The sequence below is a fragment of the Ischnura elegans genome, chromosome 3 (genome assembly GCF_921293095.1).
Source record: "Ischnura elegans chromosome 3, ioIscEleg1.1, whole genome shotgun sequence".
Classification (NCBI taxonomy): Eukaryota; Metazoa; Arthropoda; class Insecta; order Odonata; family Coenagrionidae; genus Ischnura; species Ischnura elegans.
In genome coordinates this window covers 2,791,194-2,809,490 of record NC_060248.1, presented here as the reverse complement: position 1 = coordinate 2,809,490, position 18,297 = coordinate 2,791,194, and the positions used below count along the sequence as shown (strand labels likewise).

The window sequence follows — 18,297 nt, the reverse complement described above, 5'->3', positions numbered from 1 at the left end:
GGGATATTCAAACTTCGTATTTGTAAAACTGTTGCTTCGTCAACCTTGTCGTAAGTTGCGTCCCGTAATCGCTTCCTCGTGGGATTCACAGCATTGTATATGGTGCTTATTTCTAATTTGTTTCTCTTTTTTTAAATTGTTGTCAATGAAGAAGGCGATATGTCGTACTTCTTGGCCACGTCCAACGAAGTGGACGTCCCTACGAGTCGGAGAAAGTGAAGTCCCTACGAGTTGGAGAAAGATTTGATAAAGATACCCAAAATTAACCATAAAACACATTCTGATGGACTGCTAATGGTACCTTTTAACTTTTCGGTCACTACTACGAAGATTCTGAGACTTGACAATATATTTAACGTCACTTTTAAAAGAGTTATTGCTCCCGAGGACTTTCATCTGCGAACTCGGCGTGTGAAACTTCGCATAAATAGCCAATATCGTCAGTAATCGATAGGTCGATAGTTTCAGTCGATACCTACGCAATCGATCCGCTGACGGCCGTCATGTGAAAACGAAATGCAGACGATGCTAAAATGAAAAATATAGGTAATAGTGCTTTGTTAACGACAATGATCAATCAACACAACCTTTAATCACATCCAAATTATTAAACTTATTTCTAGGAAACAAATTCATAGATTCAGCGATGAGGAAAAAATTGAAATATGTACTCCCTTTTCGAAAAAATTAATGCGTCTATCTCGGGCGCAAAATGATATCAATGAAATGGAGGATACGTAATCACAAACTTAATATTTCGCTCTAGAGGTAAAATAATTGACTTGGGGCCAAAAGTTTATTTCGTTCTAGAGAAATTTTTGCTGTACAGAGGTTCACTGTACAGAGGATGAAAATACACATAACTTATGGGAAGAAAATCGGGACTGTAACTTTTTTTCGCTGTAGAGAGAACTTGTCTTCTACAGAGGTTCGTTCTAAAGAGGTTTGACTGTAATATAAACATTCTTTGCTCATTTTTCCCCCACGGCCCGCCTCTTCCTTTAGAGTACGGTCAGGAAGCAAATTATATAAAAACGCTTAGTCAGCATTAAATATGTCCTAAGAACTGATTCTATTCAGCTATCCATTCCCAACTTCTTGCTTGGTCCTGCAAGATGGGCCCTAAAATGGGGATCAGCTCTAGAAAGATAGTTGAAGACATTTGTCCATTGACATTGGTAATGGAGCGTTTTCGGTTAGGCCCCTGGTATGCTGCGTTAACAATTTCCGACCGTTAGGCAAGAATTGTCTAGTATCAGGATTATGCATTGAGCTTTCATTTCCCACAGTGGTTGAGGGCGTGCAATCTCTTTACCTCTCGCTCCACCCTTCCTCTGGGGCATGGGCTGCGCACCCGACTCCATGGCGACAGCAGCAGCGGCGGCAGGAACCTTCCCATCGGTAGCAGAGGTTGTTGGCGGCACGGCAGGCAGTGAGGCAGGGGGAGGGGGGGGCAGGATGGGGGACGAGGAGGGGGTGGCATTGGTGCCAGGCGCCTGCATGTGGTGCTGGTGGTGGTGGTGCACCATGTGGGCGCCACCGCTCGAGGAGGAGGACGAGTGGTGGTGCTGGGGTGGCGCTGGCACTTGGTGGTGCTGGCCGTGGTGGTGCTGGCCGTGGTGGTGGGGAGGGGGTGGGTGGTGCGGTGGAGGGGGCACGGACGGGGGCTGGTGGTAGGCCCCTCCTTTCACCCCTCCCCCCTCCGCATAGCGCATCCCTGGGCCCGGTGCTGCCGCTGCAAACAACAACAAATGGAAGGAACTGACTCCAGTGGGAGAGAGAGAGAGAGAGGGTAAATGAGAGGCAGTTGCAGTTGCCTCTAAAGAACGACTCGAGCATCAAGTGAAGTGAGAGCAGAGTGATGACACAGAGGGAAAATGGCCCCTGCTCATCGAGGAATGACTTAGCAGCATTGAGTTAAATTTAATACAGGCAGTATCCAGCACTGGTATCGGTAGGGGGTAAACGATGACTAATGGGTTGGCAAAATAGTTGGCTGAGTCGAGGGTGCCGACGGAAGAGTGGAGATTAGTGGAATTAGTGCCTTTGAATACACTGCCATTGTCCAGCTGTCTCAGCTGAAAATAACATCTCCCCAAATATACTCAGTGACAGAATCTATATTCAATTTCAGTTTTGCACTTGTTAATCTTTGGAACTTATTAGTTATTGGAATTGGCACCAGCTCGCACCACAAAAAATAACAAAGGGAAGTGAGGTGTTTATAAAATTGTCTTCCACCAATATATGAATATTTACCCATCAAGCTGATTTTTGTAGGAAAAAATCGAAGTTGACAAGACTTTCTAATTTTTATACAATTAATATGTAATATGCATACATAACACTTTGCATACTACTACAGTGGAACCTCGTTAAAGCGAGTACGGGCTATAGCGACACTCCCGCTATAATGAGAGATAACCGATGCACAATCAATTGACCCTACAATAAGCGTGTTAAAAAATTCGTTTTTACGAGACCCTTTTGGTGTTGGCTCTCGCCATAGCGAGGGTTTCCGCCGGAAGACTTTCATCAAGACTCCTTAACCTCTGTAATTGCTAGCGATCTGTTAGAAATGAAGTTAATGGAGTGCTCAGTCTCAAATTTATGTGGTAAACTGTCGTTCGATAAATAAGTAGTTAATTTTGGTGAAAATATTGTGGCATTAGCATTCGCGAATGCTTAATCTTCTTTTGTTCCTCGGGCAGCAGAAAGCAGTCGGCAGCATACCCGCACGTCCGTGAGTTGCGTGAATAGAAAGCATTTGATGGCAGTCACCATGGCCAAAAAAACACCAAACACGTCTAAGCGAGAAAATAAAAATAAAGGAGTAATATGAGAGTGTCGAAATTAATTTATCTTCCTCTTCGCTCTGCAAAATTAAAAAAAACAAAAGCTCCCAAGGAATGCAGACGATGAAGAGTTATAAGGAGCTTTGTTCGGGTGGTTTTGCCCATTCAAATCTGCGGGAACTTCTCAGAAAGGGGCTACGCCCAAGCCTGAAGCGGAGTATTTTAGGGATAGATTGCGAATCGAGAATTTAAGAGTGCGGAAGGTTGATTATACTAATGCGAAGCACCAAAGCGTTATCTCCCCTCACAATTGCTGGTGATGCCTGTGGTGTAAACCTGAAGTCGTGGAAGAGAGGACTCCAATCATAAGTATCTTTAGAAGTATTCCCCGCGTCATATAACATAGACGAAACGGAACTTTTTTTTACATACAACTCCCCGACAAAACCCTTGCAGTATGAGGTATTTCTTGCAATGATGCCTCTGAAGGTAGGTAGTGCGCCTTAGCGATGATGTAGGATGTACGAAGCAATGATACTCAGCATGAATTGTCCGGATGGACGTATTTATTCTCTGTTGCGGATTTACAAGGGTGAACTATTCGGGTCATTGGTCGGAGTCGCACTGGCACTCTCTTTTGTCATGTGGGTAGCCGAGCATCCCCTGGTGGCCGCTGGAAGAACTCACAGAACAACTAACTCCCGTTTGCAGTGCCGTGGTAAACTCGGTGTATCATTTCAAATACGTCGCGTGCGTAACACTCAAAAAGAAACTTTTTTTCAACAACGGTAATTTTAATCACGTCATTTTTCAAGCTTAGCAAACTTTTTACCGTAGATGATGAAGATACAGTGAAACCTTTCTTAAGCGGAATCTCTCGGGCCCTTCACTTTTTTCCGGATAAGACAGTATTCCGCTTAACTCAGGGTCTGACAATTCAAAAAAGACCGCGAAAGAAAGGAACAGTATCGCATTATTTTAAATTGTTTATTTGAAGTAATCAGTCACTTTTGTCTGTCTTTCCTTTTTTTCCTGTAGAATACAATTTTCTACGTTGCCAATGGCCCCATGTAAGATGTTATACAAATCAGTGTTACCATTGTTGAGATTGCATTCTTCTAATTCTTTTAATGAAACCAACATTTCTCTACACGATTTTTTATTTTCTCCACGTATTAAGGTCACTTCTTCGTTGGTGTCACAGCTTTCGTCTTCTTTATTATTGGCTGTTAAGTAACCATCTTCGCTCGTGAGAAGATCGTTGTCGAAATCCACAAATTCTCAGCATTCATGTTAATGCCTATTACTTGTTGCAATTCGCTGAGATCCACCATTGGCTCTAAAATAGCAATTTATTTAATCCTGTAAATGCGTAAATATGCATTTAAATAGGTGATACATTAGGATACAAATTATTTTCCTTACCTTCCTCGGGGATCAGTTCTGGCAGAATTCCAGCTTTGGCGAAACATTGTGTAATATCTTTCATTGCAAAATTAATCCAATTAATGGCATCCAGCACTAATATTTTTTTATCACCTCCGATACTTAATTCGCAGTATCTGCAGCAGCTAATAATGATCGCATCATGCACTACCTATATTGTGCCTTCAGCGATCTAATTACTCCCTGATCCATTGGCTGAATGATGCTAGTTGTGTTTACCGGAAACCAGGCTAGCTCTACATTCGCAAGGTGAATTTTAGGGTGACAGGTTGCATTGTCGAGGAATAATATGACTTTCCTATTTTTCCTCTTCATTTCGGCATTGTAACTTTTAAGCCACTCTTCCATGATTGAAGCCGGGGTCCAATGTTTTTTTATTATGTCTCCATTTGGCCGATAGCTTCTCAATAGGGTGGTTTCCTATTATTTTTTTATTGCCTATATCGGAAGATTATTACTCCTGGAGTACGTATTTCACGCTTTTAGATTTTTAAATGACGATATCTATTTTTCGCGATTAAATGAAAAGTGAAAATTTTCAAGCGCGCGAAAACGCGACGGGTAAGGAAATCTCTCCGTGTGACGTATTTCTGGTTCCCCCTCCCGTCTTGTGAGGTGACCTTGAGGCAAGGCTCAGCGCTGTTACGACGCAGGCTGATAGCGGGTAGCCTAGTACCCTGCTGGCTGGTAGCGCTTGGCTTAAATAAGGATTATTAATACCTTATCAAACGAGGAAAACTTTCCGACCTTAGCCAGTTTTAATAAGTGATTATTAAGACGTGTTTCCCTGAACTCGACACCTCATGCATGCATTGGTAACCTCAGACGATGTATAACTGCTATCTTCTCGTATAGAAACTAGGTCCCTGTGACGTCACGTGGAGTGGCATCGCATGGGCGCCAAATTGGCCCTTTTCAAATGAGGATAAAATTTGACCCTTGCCATTCGTCTAAACCGGTATTTCTAAAACGAAATAATTTGTATATTATGAATACAGTAATGGTGGGTAACAAATCGCAATCAATGCCTTTCGGTTTCTTTGATGAAGGAAACTACCCTATTTAAACGTTTTTGAAGCATCGTGGTCGAGCTGTTTTCCCGATGACAAGAGGCTTTAGGAGCTCCCCTGCCATATTCCCACAAATGAAAATGGTCAAACGCTCCTTTGAGTGCTTCCCTCCTGCAGAATAAAGAATAAGTGTAAATTTGACATCATTGTTTGAATTTTTACCCTAATTTCTAGAAGTAGAACCCGGAAATGCATACAAACCCTTGTAGGTTTCTTCTTTTACGCACAATGTTTTAGACAGCAGAGCCCTAAAATACATTCCGGTTTCATCCCCGTTGTAGATATCACATGGTTGATAGTCTTTAATTTTTACTTGAACCATACATTTCCACTCTACGGTTTCCATGTCAACGCCATTTGACTCGCCAACAACACTGCTCCAAAATATATTGCGTCTTGCTCTGAAGCTGTCTAGCCATCCATTGGAGGCCTTAAAATCCAATTTTCCCAAAGAAATTGCAAATTCTTTGGCCTTTTCTTGGACTATTGGACCTGACAATGGAATATTCCTCGATCTTGCTCGCACAAACCATTCCCAAACTAATTCGTTTATTTCTTCATATTCGCAGAGTGGTTTTTTTCTCTTTGAATGTAAACTAAGACCTAAAATAATCGACGGAAACAACAATTATTTTATGGTGTGTCGTTTTGCAAACTATAGTGGCATGGGAAAAGAAGAAATATGTTTCTTAGAACCTACCTCTTTCAAAGTCTTTCTTAATTTCGTCCTTCTTCTTAATTGCTTCGTAAACTTGAGTCTTTCCACACTTAAACTTCTCTTGTATCTACTTCATAGAGAGCTTTTTTCGTTCAAAGCACTCAATCAAGTCCAGTTTATTTTTCAGCGTTAATACGTTTCGTGGCATGGCGGAAATCAATCAGCAGTTCCCTTTATTCTTAGCGTTCTGCGTTGTATTCTTACGCTGTCGGCAGCACGTAGGAGAATGATTCCTTCTTACTCGGTTGATAGTAAGGATGCACAAAATGATTGTGCTTGTAGAGAGAGGGTTCTACGAGTTGGAGGGGAGGTAAGTTTGCAAGCATGGGTTGGCGGAGTGGATAATAAAGGAGGTGGCGGGAGGGAAGAGGGGTGGAGATTTTTGTGGAGCATTTGATACAATGTACGTGAAACGAAACTGCACTTTACATTAGGGACGATGGACATGAGGCACTGGAGGAGGATTAACACTAAATTTAGGGAGACGAGAAAGTGTTTTGGTCAAGGTTGATACAATATTGTCCTGAGTCCCTCCTGCGACATGATGTCAGTCAATAATGACGTAGAGCATAGTGAACGCACGACACATTTAGCTGGTTCCGTTGGGTTATTTTCTATGGAGAGGGCTTTACAAAACATTTTAGGATTTTATTTCCTTACGGTAAAAATTGTCCATGGAACTTTTTTTTTTTTTTTTTTTTTTGAAATTCCGCTTAATCAAGAAACACGTGCCCGAGAATCGATTCCGTTTCCGCGTTTGACAGTTTCCGTTTAACAGAGGGCACCAATGCACGTAAAACCGTATTGTGACCGCCAGGACCAACAAAATTTTCCGGACAAGACAGGTTTCCGCTTAACTCAGGTTCCGCTAAAGGCAGGTTTCACTGTATTACATTATCTGATAGAAAAAGTCTTCCAAGGTGGGAACGTTACACAACCTTCCACCGGTAGAAACAAATGTAATGCGTTATTTCACTTCACTGCCGCTTAACGTACAGAAACAATAAACATACACCAATGGAAACCTTTGAGGCATTAAATAACTGCGATACTGTTTTGCCAGTTAATTTTTGAATTTTCAGTGGAAAATACCAAAATAATAAAATGATCACGTAAATGAACTAATTAAGTGCATAGAAAATGACTTCGTCGGTTGTGCATTAGCATAATGATTGACGAAACAATGCTTTCCATGATTTTTATTCAGTGCGGCGCTTATAAATTGTTTGAATAGTTAGTCGTTGTTTGAGAAAGGAAATTTAGTGATGCAAAAAACATCGCCTTTCGTCTGGATTTATGCTTATGTTTATCGGATAGATGTTTATCTGTCGCCTCACCACTCCTGTTCCTGTATATCTGTTCGCAACAGGTATATTGGCTATTATTTGCTCCACCTCCAGTAAAGCGACAATTCGCTATAGCGAGTGTTTATTAGTGCACCGTGGGGTGTCGTTATATCGAGGTTGCACTGTACTTTTTTCACACTAGTAAGGGAAAATGTAAAGGTTTAAAAAAAAAAATGACAGTCAACATTCTGGTCTCATTTATATCCAATGATGCACATTTGAAAGTCGACTGGTTTCCCTGCCACTCACATCACGAAATAGGGAATGGCCTCAAAATGCCTCAACTGATGTGCACTTCCAATGCACGCTCCATTGTCTAGGTTGAGTAATAGCTCCTTTCATCAAAGATTACTCCCCAAATACCCTTTCCCTTCCACCAGCAGTGGGGATTGCCTAAGAAAGCTTGCGTGAACCACTCACGCAGGCTGTTTACTCACGAGCACGAGGCGGCGCGTTGCTCCCCTTGTGTCCCTTGGCATCCACGAGGCCATTCACCTTGGGTGCTGCCGTCTGCTGCTGCTGCTGAGGAGGGGGGCCAACCACGGGATAGGCAGTGGCGGGGGCACTGCTGGGAGCCACCCCACCCCCACCCACCACCACCATCATGGTGGGAGGGGTGGCAGAGCCAAAGGGGGGTGGGTAGCCAGCGGCCTTTGATGGGGGCGTGGGCGGAGGGGGAGGGGTGGGCGCAGACGCTGGCGGTGGGTGGTGGTGTGGCGTGGGTGTGGTGGGGGGAGGGCCCGAGTGGTGTGACGATGACGGAGGGGGTGGAGGGGGCGTCGAGCGCATCAGCTTGCCGCTCTGGGGGTTTTTCCGTTTGGCGGGAGGCACGTACTTGCCTCCCTCCCCTCCTCCCCCAGCGGGACAAGCGTCGCCCCCAGCACCAGGGCGCACCACGGCAGCAAAGCGCTCCTCCTCGTCCCCATTCTCCATCTCAATGCGAGCCTTGTACACTGGACTACTCTCAATCTCACTCGCAATTTTTGCTGCCTTTGCCTCTGCATCCCTGCGACAAAAGAGAGAGAGATACATCATTCTTGGCATCTCCACATATGACATGTTTGCGTTCCACCGAATGAGTCGTCATAATTACAATTGCTATTGGTAGTTCTCGTTGGATTGCCTTCCTCTTTTCTCTCTTTTCTTATTTAAAATCAAGAAAATGAGTGCCACATGGAAAACACTACCATGTGAATAAAAATCACAATGTTTCATAGATTTCCCGATGACAATTACATGAAAACGGCGTCTATCTCCCGTGATTTATCCTATACATATTTATAGAAAGAGGACAAGTTAAGCTAATTGTAAGTCATTTCTTCTTTCTCACAGCGTACTCGGAGAATATAACAACAACCCTGAGTATGTCAACGGGTTGTTTTTAAACATCATAAAAATTGGACAAAATTATATAAACCTTAAATTACCGCAACAGCCGTACACATTCGCTTCTGGAATGAAACCAGATGGATTGTTATATTGATCGATATATCAATTAATAACATGCAAGATTATTACATTACGATGTAATTACAAGAAGATTTTATATTATACAGTTGAAATTTACTTTAAAAATTTGTCTAATGTCGTCTGCTTTCGTGCCGAGATCAAGTAATTTTAAGCTTCGTGTGGAGATCCAGAGCATTGTCTGCTCCCACAGCAGTAGTCAAGTAAATACGCACGTACTACATAACCTCGACGTCGAGTTTATGGAGTACGTACAGTACTGCTTTAGATAAAGTGGGAATTGGATAATACTCATTTCTTCGTCATGATAACTCGTGCAACATCAACAATTGCCCACTCGCGAAATTTGTGCGCAGTGGGCACTCAGAGGCAATAGAAGGCGAGGAGCTCGGGGTGGGGAAAATCAGGGCTTCTCATTGGCTGCATTTTAGTTAGTCAGACATTCCTGATAAATGGCCGCATTTTATTATTCATCACATCACATGAATTGAGAAATGAGTTTGGATAAATCACGGTTGAAGAAAGAGATGTGGAATGAATGCAAGAATGTAAATGGCTAATAATAATAAATTAAATCATGAATTCGGACGTTTACGACCCTTAAGAAGATATTAGAGAACGAATTGCGGGTTGCGTCACGGCAAGCAATTGAGCAGGAGAGCGCAATTTTTTCAAATGTACTAACCAAATACTTTTACCTGTATTTTGTTCGGATGGTACCGGGACCGAGAGAAATCACCGTACTAAGGAGGAAAACGTACTAAGGAGGAAAACGTACTAAGGAGGAACAAACTAACCAAGTTCCACTGTATTCCTATACTAACCAGCCGGAACATAAACTATGCGAAAGCCTCCATATACAAGTTATAGTCATATAAACGAATAAAAGACTAAAACACTGAGAAAGTGATTATTTTGTTCAAAATTTAATTGGTATCACAAAATTTAATATCTATATTGCCTTAAAAACTCACAAAAATACACAAAATATTAAAAATTTATGACCCCTCGGTGGAGTGCGCCCCCCCAGCATTTGACTCACGAGCCGCCACTGAGCTCAGTGTTACAATTACCATAAATTATCAAAATTATCACACTTCACAATTGAAGTCTGAATAGTGCAGCGGAAGAATACTTGGCTTGTAATGGGAGGAACAGCTTTCGAATCCCTCCCATGCCCAAATTTTTTTAAATCCGCGTCATAGCTGCATTTTATTTTAAATTTTTTTTATTTTTTAAATGTATGTTAAGAGTGTACCAAATGTTGAATTTGAGCATTTTTTACAACAATTTCTAATTTAAACGATTGTGCGACGGGAATCTTGCGTTGTTAGCGCGGTAGGATGAATCATTGCGTTTCCCTTGAGGAAACACCAATCAGAATCACTGGTGAATGTGATTCCCAGTGCTAAACGGTTTCCTTTACATGTCCGTAACTGCTCATCATTATAAACCTTTGGGATGAGAACTATCGTAGTAATCTAAGGTTCCATACACGTAATTTCTTAAATAGATCAATTTTAGCTGATTAAAAAGAAAATTATGAGTGATATTTTGTAAATTTTGCAGCGATTATGCTGTCCGTCTATGTAATATGCTGTCTAATTGTCATCAACTTGTCGCCATTTCCTACCAAGTTAATTTTTCCGGTAAAGTTTTTCAGAATAATGGCATCAACATGTATGTGATAAGAGCTGCAAATTGGCCCTATTTACACTTTTTAGGAAGTTTGTGAGAATCACATACGGCCTGCAAGTTTTACCCCAGGTAAATTGTTTCCTCGTCCCTGGCTGGTTAAGTCGGGATAAAGATGTCGGGCAAGACGAGGTGCAGGACCAATCAGCTGACCAAAACTACAGCCTGGGAGCACCTGATTCAGCGTTAAGAGCTGAGGGAGCGGCTAAATTCTGCACAAAATATTTTACCTCCATAATCGATAGTCTGGAATTAAAAAGGGCTAATATTGGTTGAAATTGACTCTCAATTTAATCTCTGTCTGTCGTTGTAATAGGAAACCTTACCAATGGAGGCATACTTGGATAGGGAAAAGTCGTTCTATTAAGTCACTCTTTAAGTTGTCTGTCCTTAATGATATAATAATGACCTAAATATTAAAATCGAAACAATAACTAAATATGCTAGTGCTATCGTAAAAATTTAAGCCTCTCCTAGATATGTAAACAGAAAAATAAAGACACATTCTACTAGCAATGATGAGGCCTAGCGATTTTTTCTGGCAATCAAAATTCCATTTTTTCTGAGAAAACATTTCCGTGGTGTAAATATATTTAGCCAATTAACAAAAATTTATAATTAATGAAGAAAAAAGCTTATGAAGCTGTCTTTATCAGCTTCAATCTATGTATAGAACTATTTAATGTCAATCAAGTAAAGATGATGGAGTCGAAAGAGCCGTGTTTTTTTCAGGAAAATTGCCAGTTAAATTTTTTTCATTCATTAATTCTCCTACATCAAACAAATATTTTAATAACTTAATATAAAGTCTCCTGAATGACGTTGAATCCCTAAAAAGTGTTACGAGCAAGTTGATTTCCGTGTTCCTAATGGTGAAATCGTGCCATCAGCCAATGGTAAACCCAGTCCTCATAGGTACCCACTCTTTTAACGGATAAATATTTTCAATTCTCCAATCAACTACGAGTAGGAAAATAATCTCAAACGCGACGATGACGCAACAACATCGATGCTTGTTTACTCAACTGAGCATCGTAATGATTTCCTACGTCTCCCTCCCGTGCCACGATGGACCGTTTGTGAGTTGTTCCCGAGCTACCATGAAGATTCATGCCCAGATAGTGATCATTCAAATTTAATGGTGGCCAGAAATCAACAATGGAGCGAAAGTGGCGCCACTCACTTTGTTGCAAGACTTTTGCCAATGATGGTACAACAAAAAGGACAGTGTTTTCGCACGCATAATTGCAACATGTCAAATTGGAAATTACAACAAAATGTAGCACCTCTCTTCGAACTCCTCTGGCCATAGAAGCCCTAGAATCGAGGGGCAGTGGTTGACTTACAGGCCTTAAATGTTTTGGACCTTATTTCTAGTTAGTCCCACTACTTTTTAAAAGGGCCAAGTTTCCCCAACAAATGAATTTTCCCCATCAACCCGTTTGCACACTCGAGAGGCAAATCCACAGACAATCAAGGCAGCCCCCCAATCAAGGTCTACAGTATCACTCACTTGTAGTCCTTGGTGTCCCTCTTCTGCAGCTGCAGCGTGTAGCCTGCCAGCGTGTGGTCAAACGTGGACTGCACACCATACACTTGCTCGTTCTTGCGGAACATGTCATTCACGTCCCACCCATTCTGGTAGCCATCCTCCAACTGAAAACGGAGAGAAAATTCATACTGTTACAGTGCAACATGGCTAGAGAGAGGCCCACAAAAAATGAACGCATGCTAATGTTAAAGAAAGATGCATTTTATAGATGCCTTGTATGCCTACGACTCTACCCACTCCACTGGAGTTGAGGTTACCTCACAAATGCCATCACTACGCACCATATGCCGATGTGAATGCAAGAGAGAGAGAGAGAGAGAGAGAGAGAGAGAGAGAGAGAGAGAGAGAGAGAGAGAGAGAGAGAGAGCATATGCACGTGGCCACTCACCGAACTGCTAGCCTCGAGGTCCAGGTCATCGCCATTGCAGGGAGGTCCTTCCCACGGCTCCAGCTCTCGCTCCCCAGCCAGCTGGCCATTGAACTTGCTGCTGATGGCAGTGTCCGTCTGGAATGTGTCTGGAAAAGAGAGGATGATGAGGAGTCGGCAATCTCCGAGCATCCACAGGCCAGGCGAACTGTTGACAGCGTGCGACACTGGCGGCTTGGCAAGTGTGCGCCTCAACTAACCCTATGGTTTCGTATGATAGTGTTGCTTAATAAAGTTATTGTACAAAGATTTATTTAATAACTTGTATAATGTCACTCAGTTGGTATATTTAATAAAAAAAATGGAAAGTAGAAATATTTGTGCTTCCTCTGTCTCTGAATTGACCAATCATGGATCGGCCAATGAAATTTTGTCTCCTCATTTCGAAAGCTTTGGTTGTTATGAAAACATCTACGAACTGTGGACCGGTTAGATCTTGTGCTCTCGCAATGTACATTTTTAGGCGTTGTTTGTATATAGTTGTTGATTCTATTTTAGTTTAATTCTCTCTACATCAAGTTTTTAAGCCTGCGTGTGGTCTGTGAAGTGGTTGACAACGCTATATTTTTGAAAAAGTGATCATCTTAAGTAGTCACGTATTTTCAGCCCATTAATGCTTGTATGGTGATCTTGATTTTGCTTACGAACTTGTGTGTCTCAACTATGAATAATCTCATATCCAGTGCAGTGAAGTGGCCATTGGTAAAAGAATTTTCTTTGTGGTGTTCTTATCCCGTAATTTGTGATGACACTGAGGAATTATAGTTCACTGTGTGTAGGTGCGAGGACTTTTGAGTACACGGCATGAGGAGGCAAGGAGAGATGCTAGCCAGGCTTTCGCCATCCTGTGTATAGCGTTTATTTATTTACTCATTCAAATCATTGTACTTGGCAGCTAAGTGACTTTTTTATGTGAACTTTTATAAAATAAATTGGCATTTGCTTTGCACATTTTGTGATTTTATTTCAACGATATGTCCCGCATAGTATCCCTACAGCATGCAACACGCAAAGCAAGAATAAAAGTGGAATGGGGACTGGAGGGGAGGGGAAGCGGTTGGGGAGGGTGCTAGTTTACGGCAAACTTCCGCCGAATGCGCTGCAGTCGCCCCAGCTGCGTTGTCCGCTAAGCTATCTACACTTTTTAACATTGAATGGCATATCTATGGGAGCATCATACAATATTCAAACACCCCACCCATTCTTCCACTCAATCATTCCATCACACTTTCGCTTGCTTCGGCCCAACTTCACACAAGTTTGCTCACCAGGACATTTGTCATAAATTGTTACACATCGCAGTCCATATTGGTCATTTAGAGTACGTATCTTGTTCTATTGGTTACCATAGAAACATGACAAAGGTGAGCACAAAGTTAACGAGCATGCTTCTTGAATTAGTTGCACCAAATATAACATACAAATAACTACTAATAAAACATACACAATGTCATTCAATGCTGTCTGCACTTAAATTTGCCAACAACAACAAGTGAAATGGCTTTGCATCAACTTTATTTACAGCTAGCTCTCACTTGCTCCTGCTCAGATTACCCATGCCACAAATCAATCATCCATCAAATGGTTTCCTCCTCTCATGTTTTCTCGGTTCTCTAAGAAGAATTGGACATGAAAATAACAGGATCATTGTATTTTAATGGAAGGATACCCAAGGCTTACTATTCCCATTAAAATTTTCTTTGTAAAACGTAATTATTTTCTTTACTTGTTGACATGGCAAGTTTCAAGTTCACTTAAAGGTCTGCTTCAACATAGCAGATGATGATGAGTGGCAGGAAAAACTTTTGATTAATTTTAGAAGATGGATAACCAATCCGAAATTAAGATAATTTGACTATTATCTATAAAAGGTTTTTTTGCATCAAAAGCACAATTAAAACCGAGGCCTCACATGTGGTTAAATACTACCCAAGGGAGCCAGAGAGATCATAACACTGTTTAAAGCTACAACCAGTCAAGGTCAAACAGGAGAGGAATGGAAGAGTGGAAGTGAAGGTAGCAGCGGGGGGGGGGGGGGGGGGGGGGGGGGAGGAGAAAGCAGAGACAAAGCAACCACAGCAACGAGTCGTCACAGCCAGGCACTCTTGCCTCTGAGCAGCCTTCTCATCTCAAATCAGGCAGATCGTGCAAAATCATGCCAGGCAACCATCACTGATTTCTCTGAAAGTTATATACGTAAAGCACTATTCTTACGATGAATAATGATCATTTTATCTCCGCTCAGAGCTGAACCATTATTATGAAGTTATTATCCTTCGAACATTGCTAAGTCAAGCCTCTGAGTAAAAAACAAAAAAATCACATGAACGCTGATTACTAAGGAACCATGGTAGTGGTTATTGTTTCATTTTGAATAAATTGCATTTATGCACATTCTGATGTAACTTTAAAGTAATTTGAAGTAAAAATAACCAAATAGGACTGTTTTAAACAATAAAAATTAGTAATTATTCAACAATTTATTACTAAAAAAGGCCATCTGTTATTTTCTTTAAAATTTCTCAGGGGGTAGTGTAAAGGTTCTGCTATCAATTAAAAAAATAAAAAAAGGTCGTATTTAAATACTTTTTGTTTTAAGGCATGTCAAAGTTAGACATGTTTTTGACCAAATACACTCCTCTTGTACACCAAGATTGCATACCTTTGGGGGTGGGGGGAATTAAAATTCATTCTACTTATCATGCATAATGGTAGGGATGAGTCGATTCCAAATGTCGATTCTCGATTCCACCGATTCTCGGGCATGGAATCGGAATCGAGAATCGATCGCCTAAAGTCGATTCCGATTCCATCGATTCCAGGAAGATGCATGTTTTGAGCTCAGACGATAAGTTTGGGGCATATAGGCCTACATACGCGGCCGCTACATACCTAAGCGGCCGCGGTGTCAGCCTTGCCCGCGCAGAGAATACGCCTGGCACGTGGGTGTTGCGACGAACATGCCTAAAGAGGCCTCGGAAACATGAAAATGTCGGCAAGAGAGACAAACCGACAAACCCTGAAATGCCTCGTGTTCATGAGCAACTCTCAGAGAAAAAAAATTGGAAACCACGGGATCGTGAAGCAATGCATGCGTTTTCCGTTCTTTTATTAACAGCTGGTCACGGCAAATGAAATTATTGCGATTATGAATCACATTCCAAGAATTCATCTGGACCACTAATTTTAAAGTAAAATAGATCGAAATTAGAGATGGGTCGATTAGCAGATTTCTTGAACTCGAATATTGAATTCGAATATTAAATCATTTCTTGAATATTCAAATACAGTTGGATCCGGATTTAACGTCTTCGCATATAACGTTTTTCCGCATTTAGCGTTTATTTTTTGCGGTCCCGATTCATTCCCTATTGTAAAAATTGACATTGTAAAAATTATCCGTATTTAGTGTTTCCTCAATTAGGTTTTTCTGCATTTATGGTCGTAAAAATATTTCCCGCCCAAGATCTTTTTGCCCGATTTAAAGTTATTTCATGACGGCTCATGCAAATGACTATCCAAATCTTCGAATTTCTGCTCATCAACAAGAAGGGTCTCATGAAAGTTTACCAAGAGTCGATAGAATCTACCGGGGAATGCTTCTTCAACTGCTTTCTTCCGCGAATGCAGCGCTGGGACCTTCAACTCGCAAGCTGGGTGATTTGTCTTCTCGTAATGTTTCGCTCCCCTTCTGATCCAAACACCAGACACTTTTTGTATCAAATCCAGTCTAATGGAGCTAAGTCATCCCTTGATAACCTCTAACTACCTTTTCCTTCACTTCGTGAACTTCGATGATACGTGACGACTGATGACACGAGTTATCCTCCGAGGGCCGCTACAATGACGGTTTCCTCGTAATGTTTTCAATTGACGGCTTATGCCCCTTTCAACTCTACTTTCTACAGGTAGTCCATTGTTAGCCCAATATTTTTCCAGTCGGCTACTTACTCTTTTCAAAAGAGGCCCAATATCATTTGCGCAGTTCACTAGAAGATTCTTTCAGTAATCCATTCCAAGGTCAGTTTCCACGGAGGAACAGCAAAAGAACCGAGGAAGTGTTTCCCCTGTCATGATCATGAGTGAAAGCATTCTTTCCTAACTGAACAACATTATTTTGCATCGTAATCCAGATATCCCGGAGCCCATATACCGACATGCGGCTGGATGATATCGCTGTCGATTCAAAGATCTGGTGCTATTTTATGTCTAAAGAGAATGACAATCGGAGTTTCGACAATGAGCCTCCTGTGCGCACTTTTTGGGTTTCGAGGTCATCCGAAAAAAGTAGAATCTTATTTTAGTATGCGTTATACAAGTCGATGGTGATTCAACTCGATGATAACACCAGATTCGTAGTCATATATCCGCGGCCTCATGCAGGCCGAATGGAGCCCGGAGAAGTTGCTTACGCGGCGCGCTGATCACCTTGACTCCGACTCACCATGTTTCTCGGCAGCCCTCGGCATGTCCATGACTCTAAATAAATCGCTCATGCTAGAAAAAAATCACCGCATAATCACGGTAAAATAGATGAGCGCGGAAAAATACGAAAATCCAGCATGAATCCATTCGATGAATTTGAATTAGTCGATGGCAAGGGGGTAGTCAGGAATTTTGTTAAGGGGGAGTCCAAAACCAAGGGGGGAAATTTTTAAACAACAGGGTACAAAGGAAAGGGTTTCCAACTAATTTTAACACCCTTCATAGTGGAAAAAACTTCATTTTTCAAATATTCATTTTTTTCATTTTTGTAAATTCATGATTTTTAAATACTTTGTTTCCTTTTGTGAAGGAAAGTAATTGTGTTTTTATATTTTGGGGGGTCCTCTTGCTATGCCACTGGTCAGTGGTTCATCCTAAGATTTTTCCTATTTTCATTTCCAAACCCAAGCGTAACAGTTTAGGTCCTGAGCATGTAAAGATGTTTTTAAAAAACAACTTGAAAGCCTATGAAAATGATTTCTGATTTATAAAAATATTAATATGTTTATGAAAATCTAAAAAGCATTGTATTAATTGTATGTACCCAGAATAAACTTGAATAATGACTTCGTTTAATGGCAGGAATTTGAAAATGCATTTGGAGTCGAAAATATCCGATTCGAAAGATCAGGCTCCAAAAATCCTGGATCCGTCCATCCCTAGTTATTTTATTCCATTCAATTCTTAAATTTTAATGACAGCAATGCTACAGATAAATCAAAATCCCACCTGTAGGTGGAATTGGAATCGATGGAATCGGAATCGAGAATCGATTTGAAGGAATCGGAATTGGAATCGGAATCGAAAAAAAGTGGAATCGACTCATCCCTACATAATGGATAAAAAGTTCATATCTGAATGATTGGTTACATCCATTGACTAACTGCAAGTTCAATCTTATGTACTTCCATGGCATCAAATGTGTGCAAACACCCACTGCTACTAACTGGAAACAGTGGATAAGTCGCAATTAACACTAAGTAATTTTCAATGGCAGTTCACTTAAGTCTTCTAATAGGGTAGTTTCCTTCATCAAGGAAAACTAAAGGCATTGATTGCGATTCATTACCCACCATTAGTGCATTCATAATATACAAATGATTTGGTTTTAGAAATCCCAGTTTAGACGAATAGCAAATGTCAATTTTAACCTCATTTGAAAAAGGCCAGATTGGCGCCCATGTGATGCCACTCCACGTGACGTCACAGGGACCTAGCTTCTATAAGAGTACATAGGAGTTTTGCATCGTCTGAGATTACCAATGCATGCATGAGGCACAGAGCTCAGGGAAACAT

General features: G+C 41.3%; 1 protein-coding gene across 2 annotated transcripts in view; it reads right to left on the bottom strand.

Moving 5' to 3' along the window:
* The window catches only part of LOC124155331 (ataxin-2-like protein), a 78,959-nt gene that overhangs the window by 44,620 nt on the left and 16,042 nt on the right, over nt 1–18,297 (bottom strand). For both annotated transcript variants that reach the window (XM_046529059.1, XM_046529058.1), the window contains exons 4-7: nt 12,478–12,605; nt 12,051–12,193; nt 7,813–8,381; nt 1,316–1,735 (exon numbers count right to left, since the gene is read on the bottom strand). In XM_046529059.1, the coding sequence (XP_046385015.1) occupies nt 1,316–1,735; nt 7,813–8,381; nt 12,051–12,193; nt 12,478–12,605 (1,260 nt within the window). The remainder of the gene's footprint in view (nt 1–1,315; nt 1,736–7,812; nt 8,382–12,050; nt 12,194–12,477; nt 12,606–18,297) is intronic.